This window comes from Martes martes, assembly GCF_963455335.1.
Source record: "Martes martes genome assembly, chromosome: 1".
In the NCBI taxonomy this organism is placed as follows: domain Eukaryota; kingdom Metazoa; phylum Chordata; class Mammalia; order Carnivora; family Mustelidae; genus Martes; species Martes martes.
In genome coordinates this window covers 207,563,682-207,589,060 of record NC_137888.1, presented here as the reverse complement: position 1 = coordinate 207,589,060, position 25,379 = coordinate 207,563,682, and the positions used below count along the sequence as shown (strand labels likewise).

Here is a 25,379-nt window from a genome sequence, read left to right as displayed (position 1 = left end):
CTGGGGAAAAAAAAAAAAATACAAAAATCCGCTCAAGACCTGGTCTGGCCCCCCCACCTCCCAGCCTCCTCCTGGGTCCTCCAGCCCCCCTGCCCAAACCCCGTGAGTCCCCAGCAAAACCCTTCCCATGCCCCACCCAGAACAAACGGATGGGGATGGGAGGGAAAGGGCAGGAAGGGGTTAATTCTGGCAGTGGCAGGGCTCCATCCATTCATGACCCTTTTTTTCCATGACCAGCAATCTTTCCCCTTCGACCTATCATGTACTTAATATTTTCTTTAATTTTCTACACTTCTGCGGCCCTGAAACCATTCATTTAAAGGAAACTTCAGGGGTGCCTTCAGTGGGTTAAGCCTCTGCCTTCAGCTCAGGTCCTGCTTCCCCCTCTCTCTCTGCCTACTTGTGATCTCTGTCTGTCAAATAAATAAGTAAAATCTTTTTAAAAAATTAAAAAATTAAAAAAAATAAAAAGGAAAACTTTATATTGACATTCTAGTTGCAAAACCCTCTCATTGCCCTAAGAGTTGGTAAATGGAAAAACAAATGATACTTGGGTTCAGGCTAGATACCACCACAGCTCAGCCCCAGGGCCCCAAAGGTGTTAAAAGACACATTAGCACCTCCGTGTAGAGACTTTCTTCTGGACCTTGAGCTGTGGGCAGGGACTGGAGGACTGGGTCCCTGCTCAGCCACTTGTCACCTGTGCCTCGACCTCCCCCTCTGTAAAATGGGAATCACAGCCCCACCTGCCTCGAGTTTGGCAGAGTCAATGGGTTAAGATAGATGCATAGATAATTCTAGGAGAATCACGCCTGGCTCCAATTAAACGTTTTATAAATAATAGTGTCTTTTTAAAAAATTATTTGATGGCTCAGAAGACAAGCCATTCATGTGATTTATTAGAAAAGGAAACAACTCTCTCATCATGTGATTCTCTGTTGCTGCCCAGGAGCCCCTGAGATGTTAAGTTTCCCACACAGGGGCAGGTTGGCCCAGAAAGGCCAGCGCCAGAAGCATGGCGGCCCCTGGCCGCCCAGTTTCTCCTCTTGGTTCCCGTTCTGGCCCCCGTGAGGGGCCCCTTCAAGCTACCCCCCTCACTCCCATTTGGACACTGTCTCTGGACCTCAGTTTCCTCACCTGGAAAGCAGGGATTGGGGGTGCTGTTGGCTCAGAGGCCGGCCCTGGAGACTCAGGCAGGCATGCCAAGGCAGGGACCACAGTTTGCCCCCAACACGTGAGCCCCAAGCCGTTTCCGACATAGCCTCCCCAACCTGAACACCCCTGCAAGAAGAGCCAGGCGGCGCCCCGGGCACAACCCCCCCCCCGCCCCTGCCTGCACAGTCCCACTTTCCACTGGGCTCTAGCCAGCCCAGGCTCATGGGGGCCAGAGTTTGTCAGTCGCTCACATGGTGGAACGGGAGGCAGAGGATTTGCGAGCAGAGCAGGTTGCTCACACGAGTGTGTGTGTGTGTGTGTGTGTGTGCCCGTGCAACGCCTCTGGGTCTGTGTTTACTGCACTTTTCCTGTTGGCTTCCAGCTGCCCCGCCAGTTCCGGGGAGGGCCCTGGGCCAGCCGCTGTCCTCTCCCCCCACCCCCCCCTTCATAAAGTCCCAGCCAGCCAGCCTCGGGACACCGCGCAGCTGCCCAGCCTGGGGAGACTGGACAGCCCTGCCCATCCTCTGCTTCCCCAGCCAGCATTTCAGACCATGGGAGGCCCCCACCGCTGCAGCTTCCTTCTCCTCCTTCAAGGTGAGGATTTGGGGACCCTGCTGGGAGGGACAAGGGGGCTGCGAAAGCACCCCTGGGCGCTTTGGCACTCCCTGCCCCGTGGAGAAATGGAAGGTGTGGCTGGCGGCTCTGGGGCCCCGCAGGGGAGGAAGCCACATGGCCAGGCGGGCACATGGAGAGAAGGGCTGGCAGAGCTGGGGCACCCCCAGCCTGGGCAGAAACCCCCAATGTGCTCTAGGAGCCCCCATGCCCACTCAGATCTCTGGGCTCTGTCCCAGAAACACTTTGGGGGCTGCCCCCCTAAGAGGAAAAACTGAGGCATGGGGGAAGGAGAGGAGGCTGAGACCCTGTAGGGAACTGCTTTTAACATAGGGCATGGGGGATGCTGAGGAGCTAGGAGACAGGACTGCTTCACTGGGGGGGGGTACTCCCAACATGTCCCCCATTGTCTCAGTGACAGGGGCAGCCCCAGAGAACCCCACACTTGCTCCCCCAGACCCAGCCAGGACTCCGCCGTGGGTTGGAGGAATTTTGCCAGCTGTGGGTTTGAACTTGATTTTTTACCGCGACTTCCCCCCACCCCACCCCTCCTCCCTTCCCGCCCCGCCCAGGGTGTCTCTAACGGTTATGGTTATCAGGACAGCTTGTTGTCTGAGCAACCAGGCAACAAAGAGAGTGGAGAAATGACATTTGAGGTGCCACAACCAGAGCTTCCCTGGGCCACAGGGACGGGGGTTCCCTGTGGTGGCCCAGGGTGCCAAGCGTGAGCAGAGCCCCACCCACAAGCTCCACCCTGGCTTTTCTCAGGAGCACGGCAGGAGTCTAAGTGGGACACAACTCATGGGGGGGGGGGGGCGTGTGTCCCTGGAGCCAAGTCATGGAGCCCCTGAGCTCACTTTCCACATCAGTAAAATGGGGGGAACCTGGTCTCCACTTTATAGGGTTAAGTGTTGAGTGAGTTCGACACAAACTATTCCTGGTTTACAGTAAGAATTGAGGAAACAGTATTTTATTTTTTATCTTAATTTGTCTTATTGCCTTCTGGGCAGACACTGGTGGGTGTTGGGTCTGGGCTAGGGGACCCTTAGCAGGAGGAGCAAGAGGAGGGTGGCTGCCCCGCCCCCTCCCCCCAGGGTCCCTAAGCAAGAATTTATTGCTCAGGGCTCCACCGGTGATGCAAACCAGATGCGACTGGGAGAGGATGACCAGCAGCTCCTCTCCCAGCTCCTGTTTGGGTGACTTCCAGGGCCCCAGATGGAGAAGACCTGGCCCGGCAGCCTTGGTTGGAGGGGGGGGGGTGGTGGCGGGGAGGAGATCCCAGCCCAGCCCCAGTGGAGAGGATAGGAGGATAGGGTACAAAAGAATCCCCACCCACACCAGGGTCTGGGGAACTTGAACTCAATTCTGCTTTCCTCAGTGCCCCTTTTCTCACCAGACTCCTCCTGAGCTTTTTCTGGGCTCCAAGCCTCAGTTTGTCCACCCATAGAGTGGACATGACCAGAGCCCCTGCCTCCTAGGGCAGTTCTGAGCATGACAGTTGCTATTTGGGGTTTTGGGAGCTGGGGACACATCAGTCCAGGTCCCACCCTGCCAGGGAAGGTGCTTTCGTGGTCTGTCCCACAAAGAGGAAGTGGGTGGAGGCTGAGGGACGAGTCAAGCCCTGTGGCCAGGGAGGAAGAAGAAAGGGATCCTCATTCAAGGGAAAGGAAGGGCATTCCAGCCTCAGTTTACCTTGGCTGGGAGGATCTGTGGGAGGGGGATCTCTGGACCCCCACCGGCCTAAGGGGTATCCAATTTAGACACAGGAACTAAATGTTTGGGGTACCCTCAAGTCTGTACCCCCCCATAGGCCCTCAAGCTGTGCTCACAATAGCCAAGCCCAGAATTCCCCTGGGAGCCCCATCCAGGGGCAATAGAGTGTGAGTCATCCCTTCCCCTTGGCCCAGGAAGTGACTCATGCCCTCCTGCCCTCCCTCCCGGCCCCCATCCTTCCACCCACCACCCTGCTTTGGGTCTCCCCGGATAAGGGGGTTGTCCATAGCTTCGCCAGCATTCCCAGATTGGCAGAGACTGGACACACCCCCGAGCCCTTCCCATGCCCCCACCTGCTGCTGAGCCACCCTCCTCCCCGTTCCCATTCACCCCCCTCCTTCTAATTGTGTCTCTGTCTCCCGATCCTTCTCTCACTCTCTCTATCTCTAAATCTCTTTGTCCAATCTCTGCCATCTTGGTCTCTGTCTTTCCATGAGTGCCCTACTTCTCTGTCCATGTCTAGCACTGCCTTAACTTCTGTCTCTTTCTCTCCCTCACACCTCTCTGCTCCCTCCCTCCGCGTTCTCCTCTCTCTCTGTCTCTGGCTCCTTCTCTCTCTCTCTGTTCCTCTCCCTCCCTCTCCTTATTTTCTCTCCATCACTATCTCCGAGCCTCTCTCACTGGTGAACAAGGAGCTTCCTGTCCCTAGAGCCCCTGCTGACTTGAGGAGGACCCCCAAACACATGCCTGGGACGTAGGGAGCCCCTGAGCAGCAAGGACGGCAGGAGAAGAGCACCCCCACCCCAGTGTGAACTCACAGTGTCTTCCTGTGTGCGGGGAGCCGGGGGTGAACTGTCACCACTGCGTCTCAAGCCAGTTGTTGGGCTGACAGATGTCGTGGGTGTGGTACGTGCGCACCTGTGTCCCTGAGCCAGGGTTCAGGGGGCTGGAGCTCCTTAGATTCAGGGGCATCTGAGAGAGCACTTGCTCCAACCCCTTCGCCTTCATGTAAAGCAACGATGATATAAACACTTGGACATACCAGGCAGCATTCACGTGCTTAGATCTCACACACCTCGAGGAAGGGTGGTCCGTCATCATTCCCTTTCAACGGATGGGAAAACTGAGACACTGGGAAGTGAGATCACCTGGCTAAGGTCTGGGATTTGAACCAGGGCCACCCATCTCCCATCTGTTTACTCAACTGTTGTCACAGGTCAGCAGGAGCCAAGACCCCCATCGGGCTTGGGCCCCTTCCTCACCCTCCGACTGAAACCCATCCCCAGGTGATGGTGGCAGACATTCTGGCTGTGAGCGCGGGTGTCCAGGGAGGGCTGCTCGCTCTCTCATTAGTGACGGACAGAGCCCCAGTCTGGGAGGGCTCGGCAGCCCTCTTCCCTCAGGTGTGTCAGCCTCAGTTCTCCGTCAATCCTTCCCTGCTCTGGGCACCCCCCAACACACACCTTCTCTCTCTCCCTTCCAGTGCTCGGTATCTTCCTGATTCTGTTGGAAGCTGGGTCCCAGAAAACCAGTGGTAAGTCTGCTGGGAGCAAAGTAGTCCACAGCCAGAGCCTGGGGGAGGGTCCCTGGACCCCCACAGCCCAGGCAGGAGGGATGCCTGCTACAGGGGGAGGCCAGGGTTGCCCCTCCCAGCAACCCCTCCTTTGGAGATGGTCCTGCCCTCCTCCTGAGCACCTGGCTCAGACCTTACCTTCTGACACTGGTAACCTTCCCCACAGACTGTGCTCGCTGGTGCCCTCCGAATTCCACGTGTGTCAATGCCACCGCCTGTCATTGTTCCCCGGGATTCAGTTCTTCTTCCGGGGTGATCTTCACCAGCCTCTTGGAGAGCTGTGATGGTACAGGGGCTTGGGGTGGTGGAGGGGCGCGGAGACGGTGGGGCATAGCCCAGTGCCTGTGAGGGATGTGAGTGGTGGTTGGGTTCTCAGCCTTTGGTCTTGGGATTGTCATCAAGGGCAGAGAAATAGAAAGGACAAGATAGAAAGGTGGAAAATAAGTAAATAAACATGGCTTTCTTGGAGAGAGAGGAGCTCTGGGGTTTGGTTTCACTTTGCCCTTCCAGGATAGGGGAGGAAGATGCAGAGCTGCCACCCACGCCCCACCCCCATCTCTGCACTCCCTACTGAACTCAAATCCAGGATGCCAGCCAGAGGACAGAGAAGAGAGCTGAGTGGGCTTCAGGAATGTCTTGCTCCAGCTGCAGCCCAGCCTCCGCAGCATAGCTTAAGAATCTAATCTTTTCCCAAAAGACACTGATTAAGCATCAGCCCCCATGCTGGGGAGTCAGGTGATGGATAGGGATCTCTTCCTGAAGGAACTCATGTCTTTGGGAGGTGACCCTTTGCCCCATTGTGTTCCAGACATTAATGAGTGTGGACCACTCTCGGCAGTGTCCTGTGGAAAATTTGCAGACTGCCAGAACACAGAGGGGAGCTACTACTGCACGTGCATTCCGGGATATGAGCTTGCTTCTGGGGCAAGAATGTTCAGAAATGAGAGTGAGAACACGTGTCAAGGTAAGAACTGCCCCACATCTTCCAGCTCCCTGTCCATGAGGTTGGAGGTCACCAGAGCCATTCCTGAATCATCCCCAGGGGCAGGGCCCAGGTGAGAGGGTGCAGCACCCATGTCTGCATGCCTGTGCCTGAGCCGCCAGCACAGAGAGGCAGGGCAGTGTGAAGGCCAAGGGCCAAAATCCCTGCTTTGCTACTTGATAGCAGTGCATCTGTGACACTGGCCAGGACACTTATTCAGAAATCACTGTTAATGTACAAGGTATGATAATATTATTGTGATTTTGTGTGTGTGTGTTTTTTTAAGAGTCCCTATTTTTTACAGATAAAAAGAAAAGTGGTTTTGCCTTTTGTTAACTGTGTGACCCCGGACAAGTTCTTTTGCCTCTCTGTGCCTCAGTTTACCTATCTGACAATGGCGCTTACCTCATAGCATTGCTGGGAAGATAGAGGCAGCAAAGCACAGAATCGTGGCTGTCTGATTTTGAATGACCCTCATAATGATCTAATGCACCCCCTCCAGGATGGGCACCCCTAAGGTCCACCCCAGGGTGGGCACGCAGAGCAGCTGCTCCTTGTGCGCCCCACACCATAGTCACATCTCTTGCCGTGGTCTTGCCCAGCGATGCCATGGTTCGGGCCCAGGAGAAGCCTGGCCTCCATGCATCATCAGGCTTTGCCCCTCTTCCAGGGAGAACAGCAGGCAGGGGAAGGGTCTTTGGGTATCCACAAAGGGCAGAAAGGGCCAGCAGTGGGTGGGCAGGAGCGACCACTTGCCCAGAGAGAGGGGGTTAGTGCAGAATAGAGAGAGAGAGAGAGCAGAGGAGGCGAGCAGGAGTGAGAGGTGAGAACGAGGTGCACCTGAGGGTCCAAAGGACTCTGGGGTGGGTCCATAGGCCTACCCCACTGTGGAGAAAAGAGCCCACAGCCTGATCCCTAGCCCCATCCAGACCTGCATGCAGACGGAGGGCTGCAGAGCCTCACTGGTGGGAGGGAAGGGAGGACCCGCACTTTTGTGGAGCCCAGGGGGAAGGCTCTGTCCAAGGCACTGCTGGTCCCTAGGGGCCTCTGGGTGAACATTGTGCCCCAAACATGTGGCCTGGCCAGAGGACAGAGCCTTTAAATGAAATGGAAAAAGGCTCATCATCTCCAGGTGAACACAGCATATTTGGGGAATGGAAAGTGGACTGGGTTTCGACTCCCACTTGCCTCCTGGGCCTGACACTTTTGCACTGAACAACCTGCACAACTGTACATGGCGATCACAGATCCCACTCTGTGTGCCTGGACGGGGGTGCTGCCCACCAACTGTTGTGAGCCCCCAGCACAAATAGGGGCTATGGTTACTGAGAGGCTGCATTGCTGTATTAGAACAGGCCAGGGCTGAGAGAAGGGGATTCTGTCAGGTGGGTAGGCAAGGACACGGACGAACAAGAGACGGGAGAGGGACCACTGTGGACCTCAAGCTGGGCGACAGTGAGAAAACAGTCTGCTGGCTTGGCCCAGGGCCTGCTGCCTGAAGACGGAGCTCTGCCATGGGCTCAGCCTTTGCCGCAGCTGAGGACACATGTAGCCGTGTCATGGCCGTGGGATCTGCTGCTGGCAGGAGACCCAGGCCCCTCTGTGGACCCCTTGCTCCACTTTCCCCAGGCATCAGAGGATGTCCTGGGCACCCGCCTGGTGTCCCAAACCTCTCTGAATCCCAAGGCTCAGAACTCTCCCCAGAGGGTCACTTTAGGATGTCTAGACTGTCCCCCTACATCGTGGGCATCTTATTTGCATAAAACAAGAGGCGAGTGTCATTCAAGACACTTTGCAGGAGGTGGGTTCTGGCGCAATATCCGTCCTCTTCACCACCATCAGTAACTGCCTGGATGTGACCTGGCCCCACTGGAGCCCACATGGGCCTACCCAGACCAGGAGCCCTCTCAGACCCTTGGCCACCATGGACCCAGGGACCTCATCAGGAAAGGCGGGAGGATGGAGATTTGCCAGGAGGCACACAGCCTCTCGCCCACCTGCACGGCAGGCCAGCATCCCACCTGGAGAAGGCTCCTCCTGACGCCCAGCCTCTGGCTTCTCAGCCATCCGGCCTGCCTGTTTCCCTGCACCGGGCTCTGTCCTGATCCTTCCCAGTAGCTTTGGTTCAGCCTGGATGACCAGGACCCAGAGGATGTTGTGCCTGGGGTGGGCCCGGTGACACCCACCCACCACCCCACATACACACATGCACACACACTCGGACAGTCAGGTGAACCAAGAAGCTCCTGTGTGGACCAGATGACCAGAGAGGCCATTATCCAGGACCACTGCCCCAGGTGTGACCCTCTGCTGAGGAGGTCAACCCAGGTCCCCCAGGAGCACCGGATCCCTCAGGGACAGAAGACGGAGCCTAGTCATTGGAGTCCAGTGTCTGCATCCCTGCATCCTGGTGGGAGGCCAAGGGCCAAGAAGACAGGAACATTTGCCACCTCTCACCCCCAGTACCTGCTCCCTCTCTGGCCACCACCCTCACCTACTGCTGGCCTTGCTCAGATGCGGGTTCTCACCACTTCCTGCCAGTCCGGGGGATGCCTTCCCAGGAATCAGAGAAACACATCTTCACTGCCCCAAGGCTGCCTGACTGGACATCAGTGACACAGTCCACCCCAGCCTGGTGCCCCCGTCCCGGCAGGCCCTGGCCTGTCTGGCACCATCCTTACTATCCCTGCCTTGCCCAAAAACCTCATCCTTGAAGGGCCTGGCTCTGGGGTGGGTCTTGTCCATCTCCGTGGAGCTGGAATCTCAGAGTGAGCGTGGATGGGAGCATCCTGTGAGCGTCACCAGGACTCCAAGCGAGAACTCAGCCAGTGAGTGGCCATCCTGGGGGAGTTAGGACAAAGGCCATCGCTGGGAGCTGTGACAGGTCCCAGTCGGGATTGCAGCATTTCCTCTGTACACGGTTCCTAGGAAGGCCCACCCTGGACTTATCCAAGTCCTCAGGCTGGGACACAGGTGGTTACGTGACCCTGCCCCAGCTGGGAGCTGCCCAGAGAGGAGGGAGCCAGAGCTGGCAGAGGGGGCGGACTTGGACCACTTCTGGCTACATCTGGAAACAAAACATCTGGGCCACCATGCTTGCCCATAGCACGCCTCCATGTGAATTAGAAAAGGCACCCGCTCACTGAGGAGGAGAGAGCAGAGGCTTCCAGATGCTTCTATCCGAGGAAACAGCTGCAGGCACCCATCACCCTCTCCTTCCCCCTGCAGATATGGACGAATGTCAGCAGAAACCCCGAATCTGTAAAAGCCGGGGCATCTGCACCAACACCCAGGGCAGCTACACCTGCGAGTGCCCGCCCGGCTTGCAGCTCAACCCGGGCGACCCGAATCTGTGCACAGGTAGAGGCCCTGGCAGACACTGTGAGGCTGCGCTGGAGCTGGGGAGGGGCCAAGGCGGATCCCACAGCCCCAGGAGGAGGGAGAAGACCCTCAGGTTCCCGAAACACCAGGGGTTTGTTCTGCCCAAGGAGTCACCTCCCAGGAAGTTCCCACCACAGAGCAGGAAGGCCGCAGGGCCTTCTGGGCCTGGGGTTCCCTTGTGGAGCCCTCGGCCTCTGTGTACGCTTCCCGGCCTCATCCCTTGTCCTCTGTCACATGGGAGCAGAGGGAGTTATCACTTCCAGTTTCCAGAAAGGGAACCTGAGCCAGAGCTGGGGAGGGAGTAGGCAAGAGAACTTGGAAAATTCAGGCCCCATGAGGCAGTCTCCCTTCTGGTTTCACAGTCTATAAACCGAGGACCATGGTCGCTGCCATGCCTGTCTTGCAGGGAAGCCATTGTAAGGTCCATTGAAGTTGAAGTTGAAGGTCACCAGGTGGTAGCAAGTGCAATAATGGTGGGGTCCTTGGTGCCAGGCAGTGAGAACGGGTGCAGTGAGTGGAGGGACACTGACCCTCTGGCTTTGTCCTCAGATGTGAATGAATGCACGTCGGGGCAGAACCCATGCCACAGCTCCACCCACTGCCTCAACAACATTGGGGGCTACGAGTGCCGCTGCCGCCCTGGCTGGAAGCCCGTTCCTGGGTCCCCCAATGGCCCAAACAACACCATCTGTGAAGGTACAGAGCTCAGATGCCACTTCCTGGAGACCCACACTCAGAACATCTGATCCCATATTCAGAGACACCCACCCAAACCAAGCAGAAGGAACCCCGGGTGCCCTGCTGTGCCAGGCATTAATTCTTTTGAGTCTGGATGGGAAGCGATCTGCGGTGGGGGGGTGGGGGGGGCGCGGTTCTGGGGAAGGAGCTGGGGTGCCCAGGAGCAGGCTCCTTGGAGACCCCAGGCAGCAGCTAATTACCACCTGGGACAAAGGTATTTCTATATTCACAACCTGCACATCTGTACAGGGCTTCTCAGCCATCCGGCCTGCCTCTGTTTCCCTGCACAGGGCTCTGTCCTGACCCTCCCTGGTGGGCTCCCATGTCAGGCTCCTCACACTCCCCATGACCCCTGCATCACTAGGATGTGAGGTCAGCAGGTGATATCACCTCCAGCCAAGGTGGGGATACTAACACAGGGAAGAGCGGGCAGGACACAGGGGGAAAGGCATCCTGACTCCGAACTTTGTGTCCCCAGATGTGGACGAGTGCAGCTCCGAGCAGCCTACGTGCCATGAGTCCACCATCTGCATCAACACCATGGGCTCGTACAAGTGCCGCTGCCGCCGGGGCTGGGAGCTCAAACCTGGATTCCAGAATAAGCAGCCCAACACCACCTGTGAAGGTACCTGGTCTGACCTGACCCCAGACCCCGCCCCCAACACACACAGACACTCTCACGCCTAATGAACTGCTGCTCTATCCCCTGCAGAGATGTCCTTCCCCATCTGGACCCCACCCCCCGGAAAAAAGACCCAGGTGAGTGGCCCCAGCAGGGACCGGGAGGCAAAAATCCCTCCTCGCAGTCTGTCCGATCCACCCTCTTTCCCCAAGCTCCCCACCCACACGTGAGTCTCTCTGACCCCCCTCATGTCCCTTCCCCACAGAGCATGTCCCACTTCTTTGAAAGAGTCCAACGTCTGGGCAGAGACTTCAAGCCAGCCTTGGCTCAGGACACCATGAAGGTAAGAGCAAGAGCTCAGGGGACCCCTGGACAGCATGGGGGGTGGCTGAGGGATGCTTCCATGGGGGTGGAGACAGCCCAAGCAGGGGTTACACAGATACAGACACATATACACACCCCCCACACACATACACACACACAGAAGGAACACAATGCCAAAAAATGGAGCAGTTAGGAATTTCACCTCCAAGGTTAGACCACAAAGGTTCAAATCCTCCCCATCCCTCCCACCCTACCCCCACCCATTGCTACCTTCTGCTATGTGACCTGAGGCAAGTGACTCCCCCTCTCTGGGCCTCAGTCTTAACTGAAAATAGTGCCTGCTCTATATAGTCAGTTCGAAGGTTTCATGTGAACTAATAGAAGTGAAATCCAAAGAAAGGGCAGGGCCTGGCATGCGGTGAGAATTCTGTGTAAGCTTTCGTCTCTGTGCTAAGCCAGGTGGAAACGGGTGAGGCCCTGTGTCCTTTTAAATTTTCCAGTAGCTACTTTAAAATAAACAAGTAAAAATACACGAGTGAAATTAGTGTGAAGACCGCATTTAATCCAGTGGATTCAAAATATGACCACTGCAATGTGGAACCATATTCCGGGTGCTCGAGAGCACCTGTGGCTCGTGCGCAACTGTTCTGGGCAGTGCAGACCTAGACCAGAGCCTGGCAGGAAGCCTGTGCCTGGGACAAGTCAGGCACCACTATTACAGTCCACGCACACAAGCCTCTAGTCAATCCCCTCCCTTGTCTTCTGACCACTGCACCATCTCAGTGATTCCCCCATCAACCCACTGTCCCCCAGGCCACCCCAGGTGGTTCTGCAGTGTGCCCCTTGGTGGAGGGGGCTGGTGAGGTCAGGGTCCTTTGGGCAGCCCCTGCGGGACAGTGACCCACCAGCTGTCACCCATTATTCCCAGAATCTCATCATGTCAGTGGATGACATGCTGAATGCTACCAACGAGACCCCGGAGACCCTGTCCCTGACTGAGAGGCACCGCATGGCCACCAACTATCTCTTGGGCCTTGAAACAGTCCTGAGAATGCTGTCCAAGGCCATGCCCGGAGCCTCCTTCACCTATGTTTCCCCTTCAGATACAGGTGAGATTTCGCCCTGCCCTGCCCCAGCCGGGGACCCCATCCCACACCCAGAGCCCCCAGTCACTGCCCCTCTCTCCTCAGAGCTATCCCTGATGATCCAGGAGCACGGGGATGGGGATGGAAACATCACTATCGGTCAGAGCCATGCACGGATGCTGCTGAACTGGGATGTGGCAACTGGAGCCAGGGATTCGGGTACCGGCAGGGAATCCGAGGGGATGCCCGCAGGACAGGGGTGGGAGAGCAGGGATGTGGCTAGAGGTGAGGTTCTGAATATCTAACAACTAGAAACTGAGCTATCGCTAGGGCCCCAGGGGGCATCATGGTGGGCTGGAGAGCCTGAATCAGAGGTCTTAAGAGGCAGGATGGGGCATGGGAGGAGGGAAGGCAGGAGAAGGTAGCCAGCCTGTGTACCCCTCAGGCCCCACCGTGATGGGCATCCTCTCCAGCTGGAACATGCAGAACTTGCTGGCCAATGCCTCCCTGAAGCTGGAGACTGAGAAGGAAGTTGAGCTGAGCAAGATCCACCAAAGTACAGTCCACGGAGCCCAGGCTGAGATCGTGTCGGCAGTCAACTTGGTCTTTCTGAGCAACACAAACACGGAGAAACTTGACTCCCCTGTCACCTTTGCCTTCTCCCACAGAGTGAATCCTCAGGTGGGGAGGAATCAGCCCTACTGCTCACCCCTTAACCAAGGTCACAGTAGTTCCTATGCAGCCCTCATTTCCCCACTCTGCTCCTTCTTCAAACAGACCTCAGGGCTTTGGCACTTGCTGTACCCTCTGTTTGGGACACAGTTTTCTCCCACCTGACTTAGTCCTTTACCTGGTTCCAGTCTTTGGAACTCCTCCTTTAGGCCTTCCCTGACCTCCTTATTTAAAATTACAATTTGTAGTTATGCCCCACCTCCCCCATGCTGTTTCCTTCTTATTTCCATAGCACCTACTCCCTCCTAACATGCTATCTAGTTGACTTGTTAGATTTATTATTTACATCTGTCTCCCGCACTAGCATGACAACCCCAAAAGGGCAGGGACTTGTGTCTTCCCCATTCATTGTGTGCCATGCCGGGGGACACAGCAAAGTAGCTGCTCAGTAAATATTTATCAAAGGAAAAGTAGCCCTCCTCGGGCTCAACCCAAGCCCAGGACCCAAGAATGGGCTCCAGACTAACCTTTCCAATCATTCCCATCTGCCCACAGCAGGAGGAGACACCTAGGCCACGGCAGGAGCTGATCTGTGCATTCTGGAAGAGTGACAACAGGAGCGGGCACTGGGCCACCACAGGCTGCCGGACCCTGGGCACCAGGAATGGCAGCACCACCTGCCAGTGCAACCACCTGAGCAGCTTTGCCATCCTCATGGCCCACTATGACATAGAGGTGAGCAGCCAGGGGCCACCCTCAACAGCCCACAGCTGGCCAGGCTGGCCTAGGTTAATATAGGCAGCTGTTTTTTTGTTTTTTTTTTTTTTTTAAGAGCTTATTTATTTGACGGAGAAAGAGACAGCAAGGGAAGGAACACAAGCAGGGGAGTAGGAGAGGGAGAAGCAGGCCTCCGGCTGAGCAGGGAACCTGATGCAGGGCTCCATCCCATGACCTGGGATAATGACCTGAAGGCAGCTGGTTCTTGATGATACGGCCCAACTGGCCTTATATGGTCACACAGGCCGGGAGCCCCACCTCATGGCCCCCAGCCCCTTCCCTGCACCCCCACCCCCACCCCACAGACCTCCCCATGGTTCAGCAACTAAACCGTGTGGCCTGGCACTGCAGACCCTGCTCTGGCTAGCGCCCCTTCTGACTGTCCATTTCAAATTGTTTTCAGTTGTAAAATATTACTAAAAGCTCCTAAGCGAGCACCACTTTCTGTTTGTGGCCTCAGAGATCCATAGGCAAGCTGGTCCACACGTTTCATTGGAATGGGCCAGGCAGAGTAGGGGAGGCTGTGGTTGAGGCCAAAGGTCCAGGAAGGACAAAAAGGTGGGTTTCAGCGAGTTAGCAATACGGCAGGTGGAGAAGGGGTGAAATTTGAGATGAGGGAGAAGATCAGAAAGGAGGGCCCATCAGTATTAGAAAAGAAGGATGTGGCCTTGAAGCTTCCCTGGGGACCTTCTCAGAAGTCTGGGTGTTTAGTGGGGAGACCCACCAGGAGGAACGGGGGACCCCTGCTTCCTCCATGGTTGTTGGGGGGAGGAGATGTGATATTTAGGAGGAGAGACACACAGCAGGCTTGCACAGGTGTTGAGGGCAGAGGATGCCAGGGTTAGGTGAGCAGCTTGATCAGAGACCTGCCAGGCAGGCCCCAGATGGGTCTCGGTGGTGGGGCCCATGAGGACAGGAAGTCCTCAAGGCGCTGACTGAGCCCCGCACACCCCACCTTGCATCTAGGACCCGAAGTTGGCCTTGATCACCAAGGTGGGGCTGGCGGTGTCGCTAGTCTGCCTGCTGCTGTGCATTCTCACCTTCCTGCTGGTGCGGCCTATCCATGGCTCGCGCACCACCGTGCACCTGCACCTCTGCATCTGCCTCTTTGTGGGCTCCGCCATCTTCCTGGCGGGCATCGAGAACGAGGAAGCAAGCATCCAAAAGGTGAGGTCCGGCGCAGTGGAGGGTCGCCCCCTCACCAGATGGCTGGGTCGGCGAGGCCCGGGACAGGGAGAGCTCCGCCCACTCCTGGGGCTCGGTGAGGACCACAAGCCCGGGTGGCACGCGGCTTGGCCATCGCGCGCGGTCTGCGCCTGCCGCCCACTCGTCGCCCACTCGTCGCCGAGCCCCTCACCCCGCGGCACCGCCCACCTGAGGGAGGGTTCTGCGAGGGTGGACCCAGCCGGCCCCGCCCGCACTGACGTCGCCCCACCTCCGCCCCGCAGGTGGGGCTGCGCTGCCGCCTGGTGGCGGGACTGCTGCATTACTTCTTCCTGGCCGCTTTCTGCTGGATGAGCCTCGAGGGAGTAGAGCTCTACTTCCTGGTGGTGCGGGTGTTCCAGGGCCAGGGCCTGAGCAAGTGGCAGCTCTGCCTGATTGGCTACGGGGTGCCCCTGCTCATCGTGGGCATTTCCGCGGCCGTCAAAAGTGATGGCTATGGTCGCAACAACTAGTGAGTGCAGGCCAGTGGTTGGGAGGGAGGGCAGGGACCCCAGTCCGGGCCACAGTGCCCTGCCCCTCTGTGGCTCTGACAGCACCCTCCCCTCTCACCCAGTTGCTGGTTGAACCCTGAAGGTGGCTTCCTCTGGAGTTTCGTGGGACCTGTGACCCTCATCGTTCTGGTAAGTGCCTCCACCTCCACAGCCTGAGGCACGTGGCCCCACAAGGAGCCCTGGGAGACCTGTTCCCTCCCTGCAGTTCCAAGGACTCCCCCTAACGTAAATTCTGTGCTGCCCTCCCAGTGCAATGCTGTGATCTTCGTGACTACTGTCTGGAAGCTCACACAGAAGTTTTCTGAGATCAACCCAGACCTGAAGAAACTAAAGAAGGCCCGGTGAGAGCTGGGGCCAGCGGGCAGGGGCTGGCAGGGAGGGGAGGGGGTGTGAGGGGGGGCCTTCCCCGCTGACAGCCTGTGCTCCCCGCAGGGTGCTGACCATCACGGCTATGGCTCAGCTCTTTGTGCTGGGCTGCACCTGGGTCTTTGGCCTCTTCCTCTTCGACCCGCGGAGCTGGGTGTTGAGCTACACCTTCACCATCCTCAACTGCCTGCAAGGCCTCTTCCTCTTCGTGCTCCACTGCCTGCTCAACAAGAAGGTGGGCGGCAGCCGCTATGGGTGGGGTGGATGGGGCCCCCAGTCCTGGGGCCTGCCCCTTCCCTAACCTGGCACCCTGGGCCCCACAGGTAAGGGAGGAGTATAGAAGGTGGGCCGGCAGGGTCACAGGGAACAAGTACTCGGAGTTCACCACATCCACGACTGGCACCAGCCACAATCAGACCCAGGTAAGGGCTGAGCCCGGGGTCGGGGTGCCGGGCTAGAGCGCACCCAAACCAGGCTCCCTTCTCATGGTGCTCCTTTCTCACCAGGCCCACAAGCCCTCCGAGTCCGGTATGTGACAGCGCAGGTCTGGCCAGGCCAGTGGCTCCTGTGGCCTCAGCAGCTTTTGCACGTGCCAAAGACTGTCCCCTCCTCCCTCACCACTCTGCTCCCTCTGCCCTCCTGCCTTGGCTGCCACGTGCATGATAGAAAGCAGGGGGGCAGCAGCTATAATCTGGCACTGACCCCAGGACACCCAGCCGGGTGGGACTGGACCTGCCAGGCCTGCTTCTGGCTGCCTCTCTGCTCCAGCCCAGCCGGGACCCAATGTGAGGGCAGAAGCTGGCCGAGGGCTGCAGCCCCCTTCCCTGCTGTACAAGGCCCGGACATACAGGACTCCTGTGCCCGGCCTGGCCTTTCCCCTCATCTGTCCTTGCCACAGAGCAAAAGGCCAAGGTGCTGGGGCTCAAGCTGCCCCTTAAGCTAAGACTGAGGCCAAGGGTGGGAGAAGGGCAGGGCCCCTCCTAGCCCCAGTGCCTGACGCTCACGGTACAGAGGCCCGTCTGCCCCTGGAGGCAGAAGGCTCTCACTGTTGTGAAGGTTGTGGATATTGTATGTTTTTGTTTTTTTTTTTTTAATCTGTAAAAAACCTTTCAATGTTGACACTTAAAAATTAAATATCACACTGATACCGAAGCTGGCTGTGGGTATGGCTGGAGCTCACTGGCCAGGCCTGCTACATCCATGAAATACTGAGAACTGACAGGGCGGGAGCCAGGATTCCGTAATAAAACTTTACTCTTACACAAATCTACAGCTTTTAAACAGTAAAAAGGCAGGCCCACTGGCACCTAGAAAGAAGCCTGGAAGCAGCACTCGGCAGACAGGGCAGCTCTGGCCATCAGCGCGTGGTTACCGGCTCTGCTCAACTGTAAGACACAGAGGGGAGGCCCATGAGATGAGGAATGGGGGTTCCTGTCTGGGCCCAGCCCCTTGGCCTGGCCCCACACTTACTGTATGTGGAAATGTCGATTTCTTCAGGAAGTTCGGCCACGTTCACCTCAAACCTGTCCTGAACGTCATTGAGGATTTTGGCATCATTCTCGTCAGATACAAAAGTGATAGCCAGACCTTTGGTCCCAAAGCGACCTGCACGGGCCACCTGCAGGGTGAGAAAAGCGGGGGGGTCAGGCCAGAGACACAACCTAACCTGGGAGTCTGAGGACAAGCAGGGCCACGTCCCCATGTGCCCCCACCCTGGGAGGGGGGCCTCAAGGAAGGGACACCTCTGTGGAACCACTCACTCGGTGGAGGTAGGTATCTGAGTCCTCGGGCATGTCGTAGTTGAAGACGATGTTGACTCGCTCAATGTCCATCCCTCGGCCAAACAGATTGGTGGCCACCAGGATCCGCCGCTGGAAGTCTTTGAACTGCTGATAGCGCGACAGACTGGGTGCAGGAGGAACAAGAGGTGGCCATCAGACACGGGGTTCCTGGGTGACACTCCCCATGAGGTGCCTGCCTGGGGGCCTCTGAGGGCGGCACGCACTCACCGCTCCTCCTGGGCCATGCCCCTGTGGATAGCGATGGCCGGGAAGTTCTGTTCCACAAGGAGCTGGGCCAGGGCCATGCAGCGCTGCACTGACTTCACGAAGATCACCACCTGCAAGGGAGGCAGGCAGGAAGGGTGGTCAGGGTCAGAGCCCCTTGCACCAGCCTCACACAGGCCCAGAACCCCAGGAAGACCCACACCGTGTCACCTGGTTAAACTCCAACACATCCAAGAGATCAAAGAGCTTGCGGTTCTTCTCACTGTCCTTGAGCTTGACGTAGTACTGCTGCAGTCCGTGTAGCGTGAGCTTGGTCTCATCATCCACAAACACCTCCATGGGCTGTGCAGGAAGGGGCAGGCGGGGTTTACTTCTGGGCTTCTGGCCTGGCCAGAATCTTCTAGCGAAGGACTCCATGCTGTGAGGCTTCCCGGAGGGCCTGCTGTCCCCCAGTAAACGCCTTTCTCCCAACAGCTGACCTAAGCTCTGGTCTGACTCGGCTCCCAGTCTGACAAGACACAGGAGGGAAGGCAGGCCCCTGGGCCCCCCAGCATTCGCACGCAGTGAGGGAAGCGTGGGTGTCCTGGAGCAGCAACAGCTCAGAACCAGAAGCCAGCAGGGCCAGAGCTGGCACACGGAGGCCGCGGCCGCTGTCCCGCCCCACTCACGTCTTGCATGAACTTCCTGCAGACGGGCCTGATCTCCTTGCTCAGGGTGGCGCTGAACATCATGCACTGCTTCTCGTGGGGCGTCAGCCGGAAGATCTCCTGCACGTCCCGCCGCATGTCTGCGTGGGGAAGGCGACAAGCAGGTGGGCTGAGTGCCTGGCAGACCGGGACCCCCACCCGAGACCAGCCCCAGCTCCTCCCAACCTGTGCCAGGGAGCCGTTAGCGCCATGACGAGGGCGGTGTGAGCCGAGGAGTGGAGGGAGGGGCGAGTCCCAGGTGCCTGAGGGGCTGGACTCGGGGTGAGCACAGGCGCGGGAGGAGCTGCCATCCACTTACACGCTGCCAGAGCGGAGCAGCCGTGCCAGCGCGCCTCGAGCCACGCTTCAGGGAGGGGAGCCTGAGGCAGAGACAGCCGCTGGGGTGAGAGCTGCAGCCGCCTCCCGGGACACAAGCCCCATCTCCCACTGGCCCTGGCGGGGCTCACAGGGCAGGCGGGGGCGAGAACTAACTCAGCAGGCGCAAGGGCTGATGTGTACACAGGCCCAGACATGGCTCATTTGGGCCCCGTGGCCCCACTCGGCTTGGGCTCAGAAGCAGCAGAGCACTCTGCCCACGCTAGAACTTTCCCTAAAATCATTTATAGAAGACCTGGGCACCAGCTACCCACCTGACCCCGCGTCTGGAGCAACCTTTGACCTATCCTGTCAGGGCCCACCTGGCTCTGAAGTTTGGGGGTTAGGGGTACTGTGAGGGCGGAGAGGGTGTGGCTGGGTGGGCCTCTGGCAGCTCCCAGACCCAAGCAGGACACTCACCCAGCTGCTCCAGCATCTTGTCACATTCGTCCAGCACGAAGTGTTTCACATTCTTCAGGTTCAGGCTCCTGTTCCGCACTAGTGCCAGGATTCGGCCTGGTGTCCCCACTACGACATGGGGACAGTTCTTCTTCAATACCTCTTCATCCTTCTTGATGGAAAGGCCCCCGAAGAACACGGACACCTATGTGGGTGGAGAGAAAGGTGCTTTTGCCTAAGCACTCCAGGCTGATGGCCACACAGCCTGTAGCCCTGCCAGCTTCTGCTCCAGCTGCCCCTTAGTCCCCTGGGCCTAGAGCCTGGCCCTGACTCTGGTGGAAAGCAGCCCCACGGCTGGGACCAGCACAGGCCTCTGGGGGCCATGCATAATTCAGCAGGCTTTTAAGGAACATAAACCACTGCAAACCTCAAAGGCAGCCTCTGCAGCCAAGCTTGGTAAATGGTAAACACTGGCTGGGCCAGAGCAGGGAGAGCAAGTCTGCAGAGGACCATGCAGCACACCCAGCCCAGGCTGAGGAGGCTCACCTTGACACTGGGCATGTACTTGGAGAAGCGTTCATACTCTTTGCTGATCTGGAAGGCGAGCTCCCGCGTGTGGCACATGACCAGGACTGAAACCTGCAGGACAGGTAGAAGAGAGACACTCAAGGCAGTGTCCCAAATCCTGTCCCAGCCAGAGCCCAAGCCTGTGTTCTCTCATGGGGGCCCACTGGGCCACTATCCCTCCAGGGTGCCTGCCAGACTCACCCCACACCTCCAGCCGCTGGAAGGGCCAGTCTGATGCTCTACCTTCGCCCCACCCTTCACCTGCCATTCACTCCCTATGTCCCGTCAGCTAACGAGGTCCGTCTCCCACTGCCAGGATCCACAGTGAGACGTAGCTGGTGAGGTAGCCCATGTTAATGGCTTCCTCAGAGTCTGCTCTCTGGCTGGCCCATGACCACCAAAGAAGGATGCTGCTCCTGCCTTCATGCCCACGATGCCAAGTGCTGTGACCACACCACAACCTCCCACTGAATCTCCCTCTCCTTCAGTTGACTGTAAGGAAACAAGGGCTCATGCAATGACACAGCCCAAGGATGTGTGCCCCAGTGTGACAAAAGCACGGCACAGGAATGCACCCCAATTCTCCTCCAGCAAAATTCCTGTGTGAGGAAGTAACTGTCAGCAGCAACCGTAATAACAAATCCTTATTCGATATAATCTCACCTGAATAAACCTGCACAATCTAGCAATGCACATGACAAATTAACAGCTGTATCTCTGGCAAGTAAAACCGTGGGCACTTTTCAGTTTTCCCCCTCAGCTTCCATTTTGGGGGAGATTCTGTCACAATCTTAAAAGCCTACAAAGAGCACATAGGAACGAGAAGGCCAAACAAGGGAGCCGTAGCTCCTGATGCCTCGGGCACTGGGCCCCACACAGAGGGCCCCCACCCACCTGTCCGCTGACTGGCTCAATCTGCTGCAGGGTGGCCAACACGAAGACCGCCGTCTTGCCCATCCCAGACTTGGCCTGGCACAGGACGTCCATGCCCAGGATGGCTTGCGGAATACACTCGTGCTGGACTAAGGGAGAGAGCACGTGTGAGCGACCAGAAACCGGATGCTCCCTGTGTGCGGGCTCCTCGCCAGGTGGCTGAGGAGGCCAAAGTGAGAGTGCTCAGAGAAGGTTCCTGGCAGGGAGAACCAGGGAGGCATACCCTCGGACGGATGCTCAAAGCCACAGTCCACTATGGCCCTCAGGAGCTCTGGCTTCAGCAGAAAGTCCCGGAAGCCAGAGCTGTGGATGGAAACATAGGAACCCTTGACGTCTTTCTTGGGGGGAGCAGGAGTGCTCTCCGGAGGAGCCTGGGGCTCTTCATCTTCCTCATAATCCAGAAGCTCATTTTCCACATCCTGTTCCGCCATGCTGGTAAGAAAAGAAGCAGGAAGAAGAGCTGAAGGAGGAGGATGAAAAAACCCACCCACTGAGGGTCATCGAGGGAGGCCGCCCAGCAGCTGCAGTCTGTTGACACAGGTCCAAGAAGGGCAAGGCACTGGAGCCGTCTTCCAAGCTGGCACAGAAAGGACCCAGATGACGAAGCTGATGGCCATCACTCTCTGACCCCCTTCCCTCATGCCTCGCCAACCCTGACTCCTGCAGAAAGTCCCACCATCTCCATTTGGGCAGCACCCCCAGCCTCAGCCTGTCGTGGTCACACCCTGTCCTTCTGTAAGCCACCTCATCTTTGTCGGGGCCCCTGTTCCCCACGCCCACACATGCACACACCCCTCCGCTTCCCAGGGCCTCCCTCTGCTCTCAGAGTGAAATCCCCACACTTCCCCATGGTTCTCACATCCCTCCTCATTGGCCCTTGCACAACTCATTCCACACTATCCCTTTCGAACCACCCCCAGCCTTGCCTGGCTGCTCAGACTCACCAAGCCCCTACCCCAAGCTTCTGCAGCACCTCGCCCCCACCAGGAAAACTCTAATGACCCACCTCAGCCCACCTAACCTAAAGGAGCTCCCTCCCCATCGCCGCCCAAGAAGTCCACCGGGCCTGCACAGGGTAGGCCCCCTGAGACCAGGAGAGGTGGCTGCCAGGATGCTGGAGAGAGCAGAGTCTGCCCTGCCCCAGCTCCGCCCGCTATTTGTGGTCTGCACAGGGGAATAATTAAGTACTCTCATGAACAGGCCTCCCATTGGGCCCCGGCCAATAAAAATAGAGCTGAGATGGTAAATAGAATTAATACAAAGGTTGCTTACCTCCTGGTTTTATTTAATCCAATACACGCCCAGCACCTACTGGGTGTGAGCTACAAGGGACCCAGGAGTGAGAATAAGATCTTTTGTACCCCCAATCCCACCCTAGCCTCCAAGTCTAGAGGGAGGAAGCGCTGAAGCAGTCAGTCAGTCAGTCAGTCACTCTTCTTTCTGAGCTGGATGCGGAGGGTCCTGGGCCTACTTTCCGGCCCTCCCTCTGTCATTCTCTCCATGACTTCATCCAGCCCCAGGGTTTTAACCACCTCTGTGAGGAAGACCTCCCAAACTTATGTCTCTATCCACTGACAGCTCCCTTCAACAGCCTCTGTTACCCAGCTGCCTTGCCTACATCTCCCCTCAGAACCTGAACTTAAAATACCCAGACCAAAACCCTCTGTTTCTTCCTGTAGACCTGCTTCTCAAAAAACCAATTCCATTCTCTCACTGGCTCTTTCTCTCCCCCTGTCCAGTCAGCCAACAGGTCCCAATAGGACGATTAGGCCACTTCTTACCGCTGCTACCTCACTGGTCCGAAGTTACCTTCACCTTTCTTTCTTTTTATATATTTATTTAAATAATTTCTACACCCAACGTGGGGCTCAAACTCAGGACCCCAAGATCAAGAGTCACATGCTCTTCTGACTGAGACACCAGACGCCCCCTCACCTTCCTTTTTTAAAATTAGAACAGCTTTGGGCGCCTGGGTGGCTCAGTGGATTGAGCGTCTGCCTTCGGCTCGGGTTATGATCTCAGGGTCCTGGGATCAAGTTCCACGTTGGGCTCTTTGCTTGGCAGGGAGCCTGCTTCCTTCTCTCTCTCTCTGCCTGCCTCTCTGCCTACTCGTGATCTCTGTCAAATAAATAAATAAAATCTTTTAATTAATTAAAAAAATAAAATTAGAACAGCTTTACTGATATATTCACATGCTCTACCAGAAATACATGCAACGATCACCACAGCTGGAATGCATTACACATTTCAGTTGGTCTTCAAAAAGACCGTACGTACCCTTACCTATCATCCTCCCCCTTCCAACCCCTTTGGCCACTGCTAACCTACTTTCTTTTCTATGAATTTGTTGTTTCAGACATCTCATAAATGGAATCACAATATGTCACCATTCATCCAGCTTCTTTCATTCTGCATGTTTTGACATTGATCCGCTTTGTGGTATGCATCAGTACCTCATTCCTTGTCATGGCTGAACGTTCCCCCGTAGGGCTACTGGTTCACCCATTGTCAGCTGATGGGTATTTGGGCACCATCGTCTCTTGCCTGGATTTATGCTAATAGTCTCCTCACTGGTCTCCCTGTTTTCCATCACCCTCCATCTTCTCTCCCCACAACAGCCAGAGGAAGCCTATTAAAGCGATGTCAGAGAATGTCACTCCTCTGCTCAAAACTCTCCACAGGCTCCCACTGTGCTCAGACTAAAACTCGAGTCCTCACCATGACCTACCAGACCCTACACGAACCGATCCCCTCCATGCTCAGACCTCATCTCCTCCATCACTCTTACTCACTGGCCTTGCTGCTGTGCCTCAGACCTGCCTCTGCACTTTTGCACTTGCTGTTCTTGCTGCCCACAATGGTCATCAATCCCCCCTACTTCCTTCAAACCTCTTGCTCCAGAAGGGTACTTCTTGCAGGCCACAACTAAAAAAGCACCCCTTTTAAGGTCATGCCTGATAGCCCTTTTGCCCAGAGCCTAAAACAGATAAGCACTCAACAACAAGGGCTGAATGAATAGAATTAGAATTAAGGCCTCAAGACAGAGTTTAAGCACTAAAGCATGCACATACCCTTACTAATTCTTGAAAAAAAAAAAGTAACCTGAACAGGAAGGGGTTATTTCCCAGGCAGCAGAGAAAAAGAAGAGGAGCTAGGAAAGGTCAGTCCCAAAACACCAGGCCCTTGTGAGGAATGGAGAGCAAGACTGGCTGGTAGAAGTAGATGCAAAGGACAAAGCTGGGAAAGCTGTTCAAGTTGAGGGCATTCATACTTTATTTGCTAACCTATAGGGAATCGCTGATTAAATTTTTGAGTGACTCAGTTGTCCCAGAGCAATTTACTCTGGAGTAGAAGACAGTGGGGAATGAGTCCAGAAACAGGGAAAACCAGTCACCAAAAGAGGATTAACCAGCCGTGGGGGTGTTATGAGGGAAGAAGGTGGATCATTCAGCAGGGCAGGGCAGGGTACTCCCTGGGCAGAGAAGAATGAGAGTCACCTACTCTGACCGTCAAACCTGGTGACCAAGAAGAGATGGTGCATTTAAAAGATACAGATCAAAATAAATCGTTTTGTTCTTATAGGGAGACAGATTCAGGACAGCCTGAGTTTGAGGCACAAACTTTTCTAGAAAGTGGCTAGACAACATGTACAGCTCAAAACAAATTAGAGAGGACGAGGACTGTTGGGGTTTGTCCCACCCAGCGGGGATAGCTGCGACGGCTGAGGCCCCAGAAGCAGATGAACTTGAAAGCTGACACCGGAGAAGTGACAATTTAGACACACCCACGGGTACCCATTCACTGTCAAAGTGCCCACAGGGAAGACTTCCACGTCAGTTTGCCTCTGAGACATCTTTTTTGCACTAAATCTCTGGAACCCCGAATCCCCTAAGCACAGAGCAAAAACACAGCAAAGTGGGGGTAGGCAAGGCCCTCGGACTTGGGGAAGCCTGTCCCGTCTACAAGCTCGGGTTTCTGCCACCGCAACCCCAGACCCTGGCGTCGCCCCCCCGCCCCCAATCCCTCCCCAAACGGCCTAGGCGGTCTTCTCGGACAGACAGGCTTTCTCTCCAAATCGGGTTCGACCCGTGGGCCGCCATGACAGCCTACTCCCGGAAGCGGGCACGCTCCTCGCCCGCCAACAGTCACGGTCCCCCTTTGCGCATGCGCTGTGGCATTCAACGGCCGAAGCCGCGCGGCAGGCTCCCCAACCGCCCCGCCCCGCCTTGTCTCGCGCCCCATCCTCTTCCTCTCACCCTTAGCCCCCGGCGTCTCCCCTCGCCAGCTCGCCCGCAGGTCCGAAGTCTCTGCACCGCGGCCCCGCGCCCCGGGCCCCGGGCCCATCGCTCACCTGGTACCCCGTTCGCCTCCGCGTGCTGCGAGAAGTGCCGTCCGACTCCGGTTACCGGTCGCGCGCCCCAGCACGAGCTGTAGGGCTTCCTGCCTCCTACGTCCGACTACGGCTCTGCTTAGTGGACTGCTGCCTTTTCATTCAAGAGAGGCGGAAGCGATGATTGGGTCCTGCAGGAGGCGTTTGGAGGCTATTGGTGAAGAGAGGAAACAGGGCGTGCCTCTTGCCTCGGGTTCATTGGTCAATCTGAAAGTAGGCGCCCTGGGCTGAGGCCGACGTGAGGCCGTGCGCTGTCACGTGACTGGCGGTTAGCCTTCGGCGGGCGTCTCCATATTTAGTGCTGGCAG

General features: G+C 56.9%; 2 protein-coding genes across 13 annotated transcripts; one reads left to right on the top strand and one right to left on the bottom strand.

Annotated features, from left to right (window-relative positions):
• Positions 1 to 1,639: 1,639 nt before the first annotated feature.
• Positions 1,640 to 16,978, top strand: ADGRE5 (adhesion G protein-coupled receptor E5). 6 transcript variants are annotated; one of them, XM_080803893.1, is made up of 20 exons: positions 1,640 to 1,749; positions 4,964 to 5,014; positions 5,220 to 5,339; positions 5,862 to 6,017; positions 9,264 to 9,395; positions 9,966 to 10,112; positions 10,633 to 10,779; positions 10,867 to 10,913; positions 11,042 to 11,119; positions 12,029 to 12,209; positions 12,291 to 12,404; positions 12,631 to 12,866; positions 13,416 to 13,592; positions 14,601 to 14,801; positions 15,083 to 15,309; positions 15,412 to 15,478; positions 15,599 to 15,690; positions 15,782 to 15,950; positions 16,039 to 16,137; positions 16,222 to 16,978. In XM_080803893.1, exons 1-20 carry the CDS (start codon positions 1,707 to 1,709, stop codon positions 16,249 to 16,251), a joined length of 2,514 nt encoding a protein of 837 aa, XP_080660019.1. In that variant the 5' UTR covers positions 1,640 to 1,706; the 3' UTR covers positions 16,252 to 16,978. The 6 variants fall into 6 exon arrangements, with proteins under 6 accessions (XP_080660019.1, XP_080660018.1, XP_080660017.1 ...); XM_080803892.1 differs by having other exon boundaries at positions 13,413 to 13,592; XM_080803891.1 differs by having other exon boundaries at positions 12,291 to 12,470.
• Positions 16,947 to 25,169, bottom strand: DDX39A (DExD-box helicase 39A). 7 transcript variants are annotated; one of them, XM_080803981.1, is made up of 12 exons: positions 25,033 to 25,142; positions 20,905 to 21,113; positions 20,643 to 20,770; positions 19,728 to 19,820; positions 19,203 to 19,386; positions 18,727 to 18,787; positions 18,390 to 18,508; positions 17,932 to 18,063; positions 17,725 to 17,834; positions 17,476 to 17,620; positions 17,186 to 17,333; positions 16,947 to 17,100 (listed from the first exon to the last, which is right to left on the bottom strand). In XM_080803981.1, the coding sequence occupies exons 7-12, from the start codon at positions 18,504 to 18,506 to the stop codon at positions 17,084 to 17,086; spliced, it is 669 nt and encodes a 222-aa protein (XP_080660107.1). In that variant the 5' UTR covers positions 18,507 to 18,508; positions 18,727 to 18,787; positions 19,203 to 19,386; positions 19,728 to 19,820; positions 20,643 to 20,770; positions 20,905 to 21,113; positions 25,033 to 25,142; the 3' UTR covers positions 16,947 to 17,083. The 7 variants fall into 7 exon arrangements, with proteins under 7 accessions (XP_080660107.1, XP_080660109.1, XP_080660105.1 ...); XM_080803983.1 differs by having other exon boundaries at positions 18,594 to 18,787; positions 25,033 to 25,101; XM_080803979.1 differs by lacking the exons at positions 18,727 to 18,787; positions 25,033 to 25,142 and adding exons at positions 21,954 to 22,003; positions 24,741 to 24,812.
• Between the last annotated feature and the right edge of the window lie 210 nt (positions 25,170 to 25,379).

What these genes read in the sequence shown, in the direction of transcription:
- ADGRE5 (XM_080803890.1), top strand. Translation starts at nt 1,707, where the DNA reads ATGGGAGGCCCCCACCGCTGCAGCTTCCTTCTCCTCCTTCAAG. An exon ending in CGACCCGAATCTGTGCACAG is followed by an intron (nt 9,396 to 9,965) that starts GTAGAGGCCCTG and finishes CTTTGTCCTCAG; the next exon opens with ATGTGAATGAATGCACGTCG. An exon ending in CTGTGACCCTCATCGTTCTG is followed by an intron (nt 15,479 to 15,598) that starts GTAAGTGCCTCC and finishes CTGCCCTCCCAG; the next exon opens with TGCAATGCTGTGATCTTCGT.
- DDX39A (XM_080803977.1), bottom strand. An exon ending in ATGTGTTGGAGTTTAACCAG is followed by an intron (nt 17,835 to 17,931) that starts GTGACACGGTGT and finishes CCTCCCTTGCAG; the next exon opens with GTGGTGATCTTCGTGAAGTC. An exon ending in GGCATGGCCCAGGAGGAGCG is followed by an intron (nt 17,621 to 17,724) that starts GTGAGTGCGTGC and finishes TCCTGCACCCAG; the next exon opens with TCTGTCGCGCTATCAGCAGT.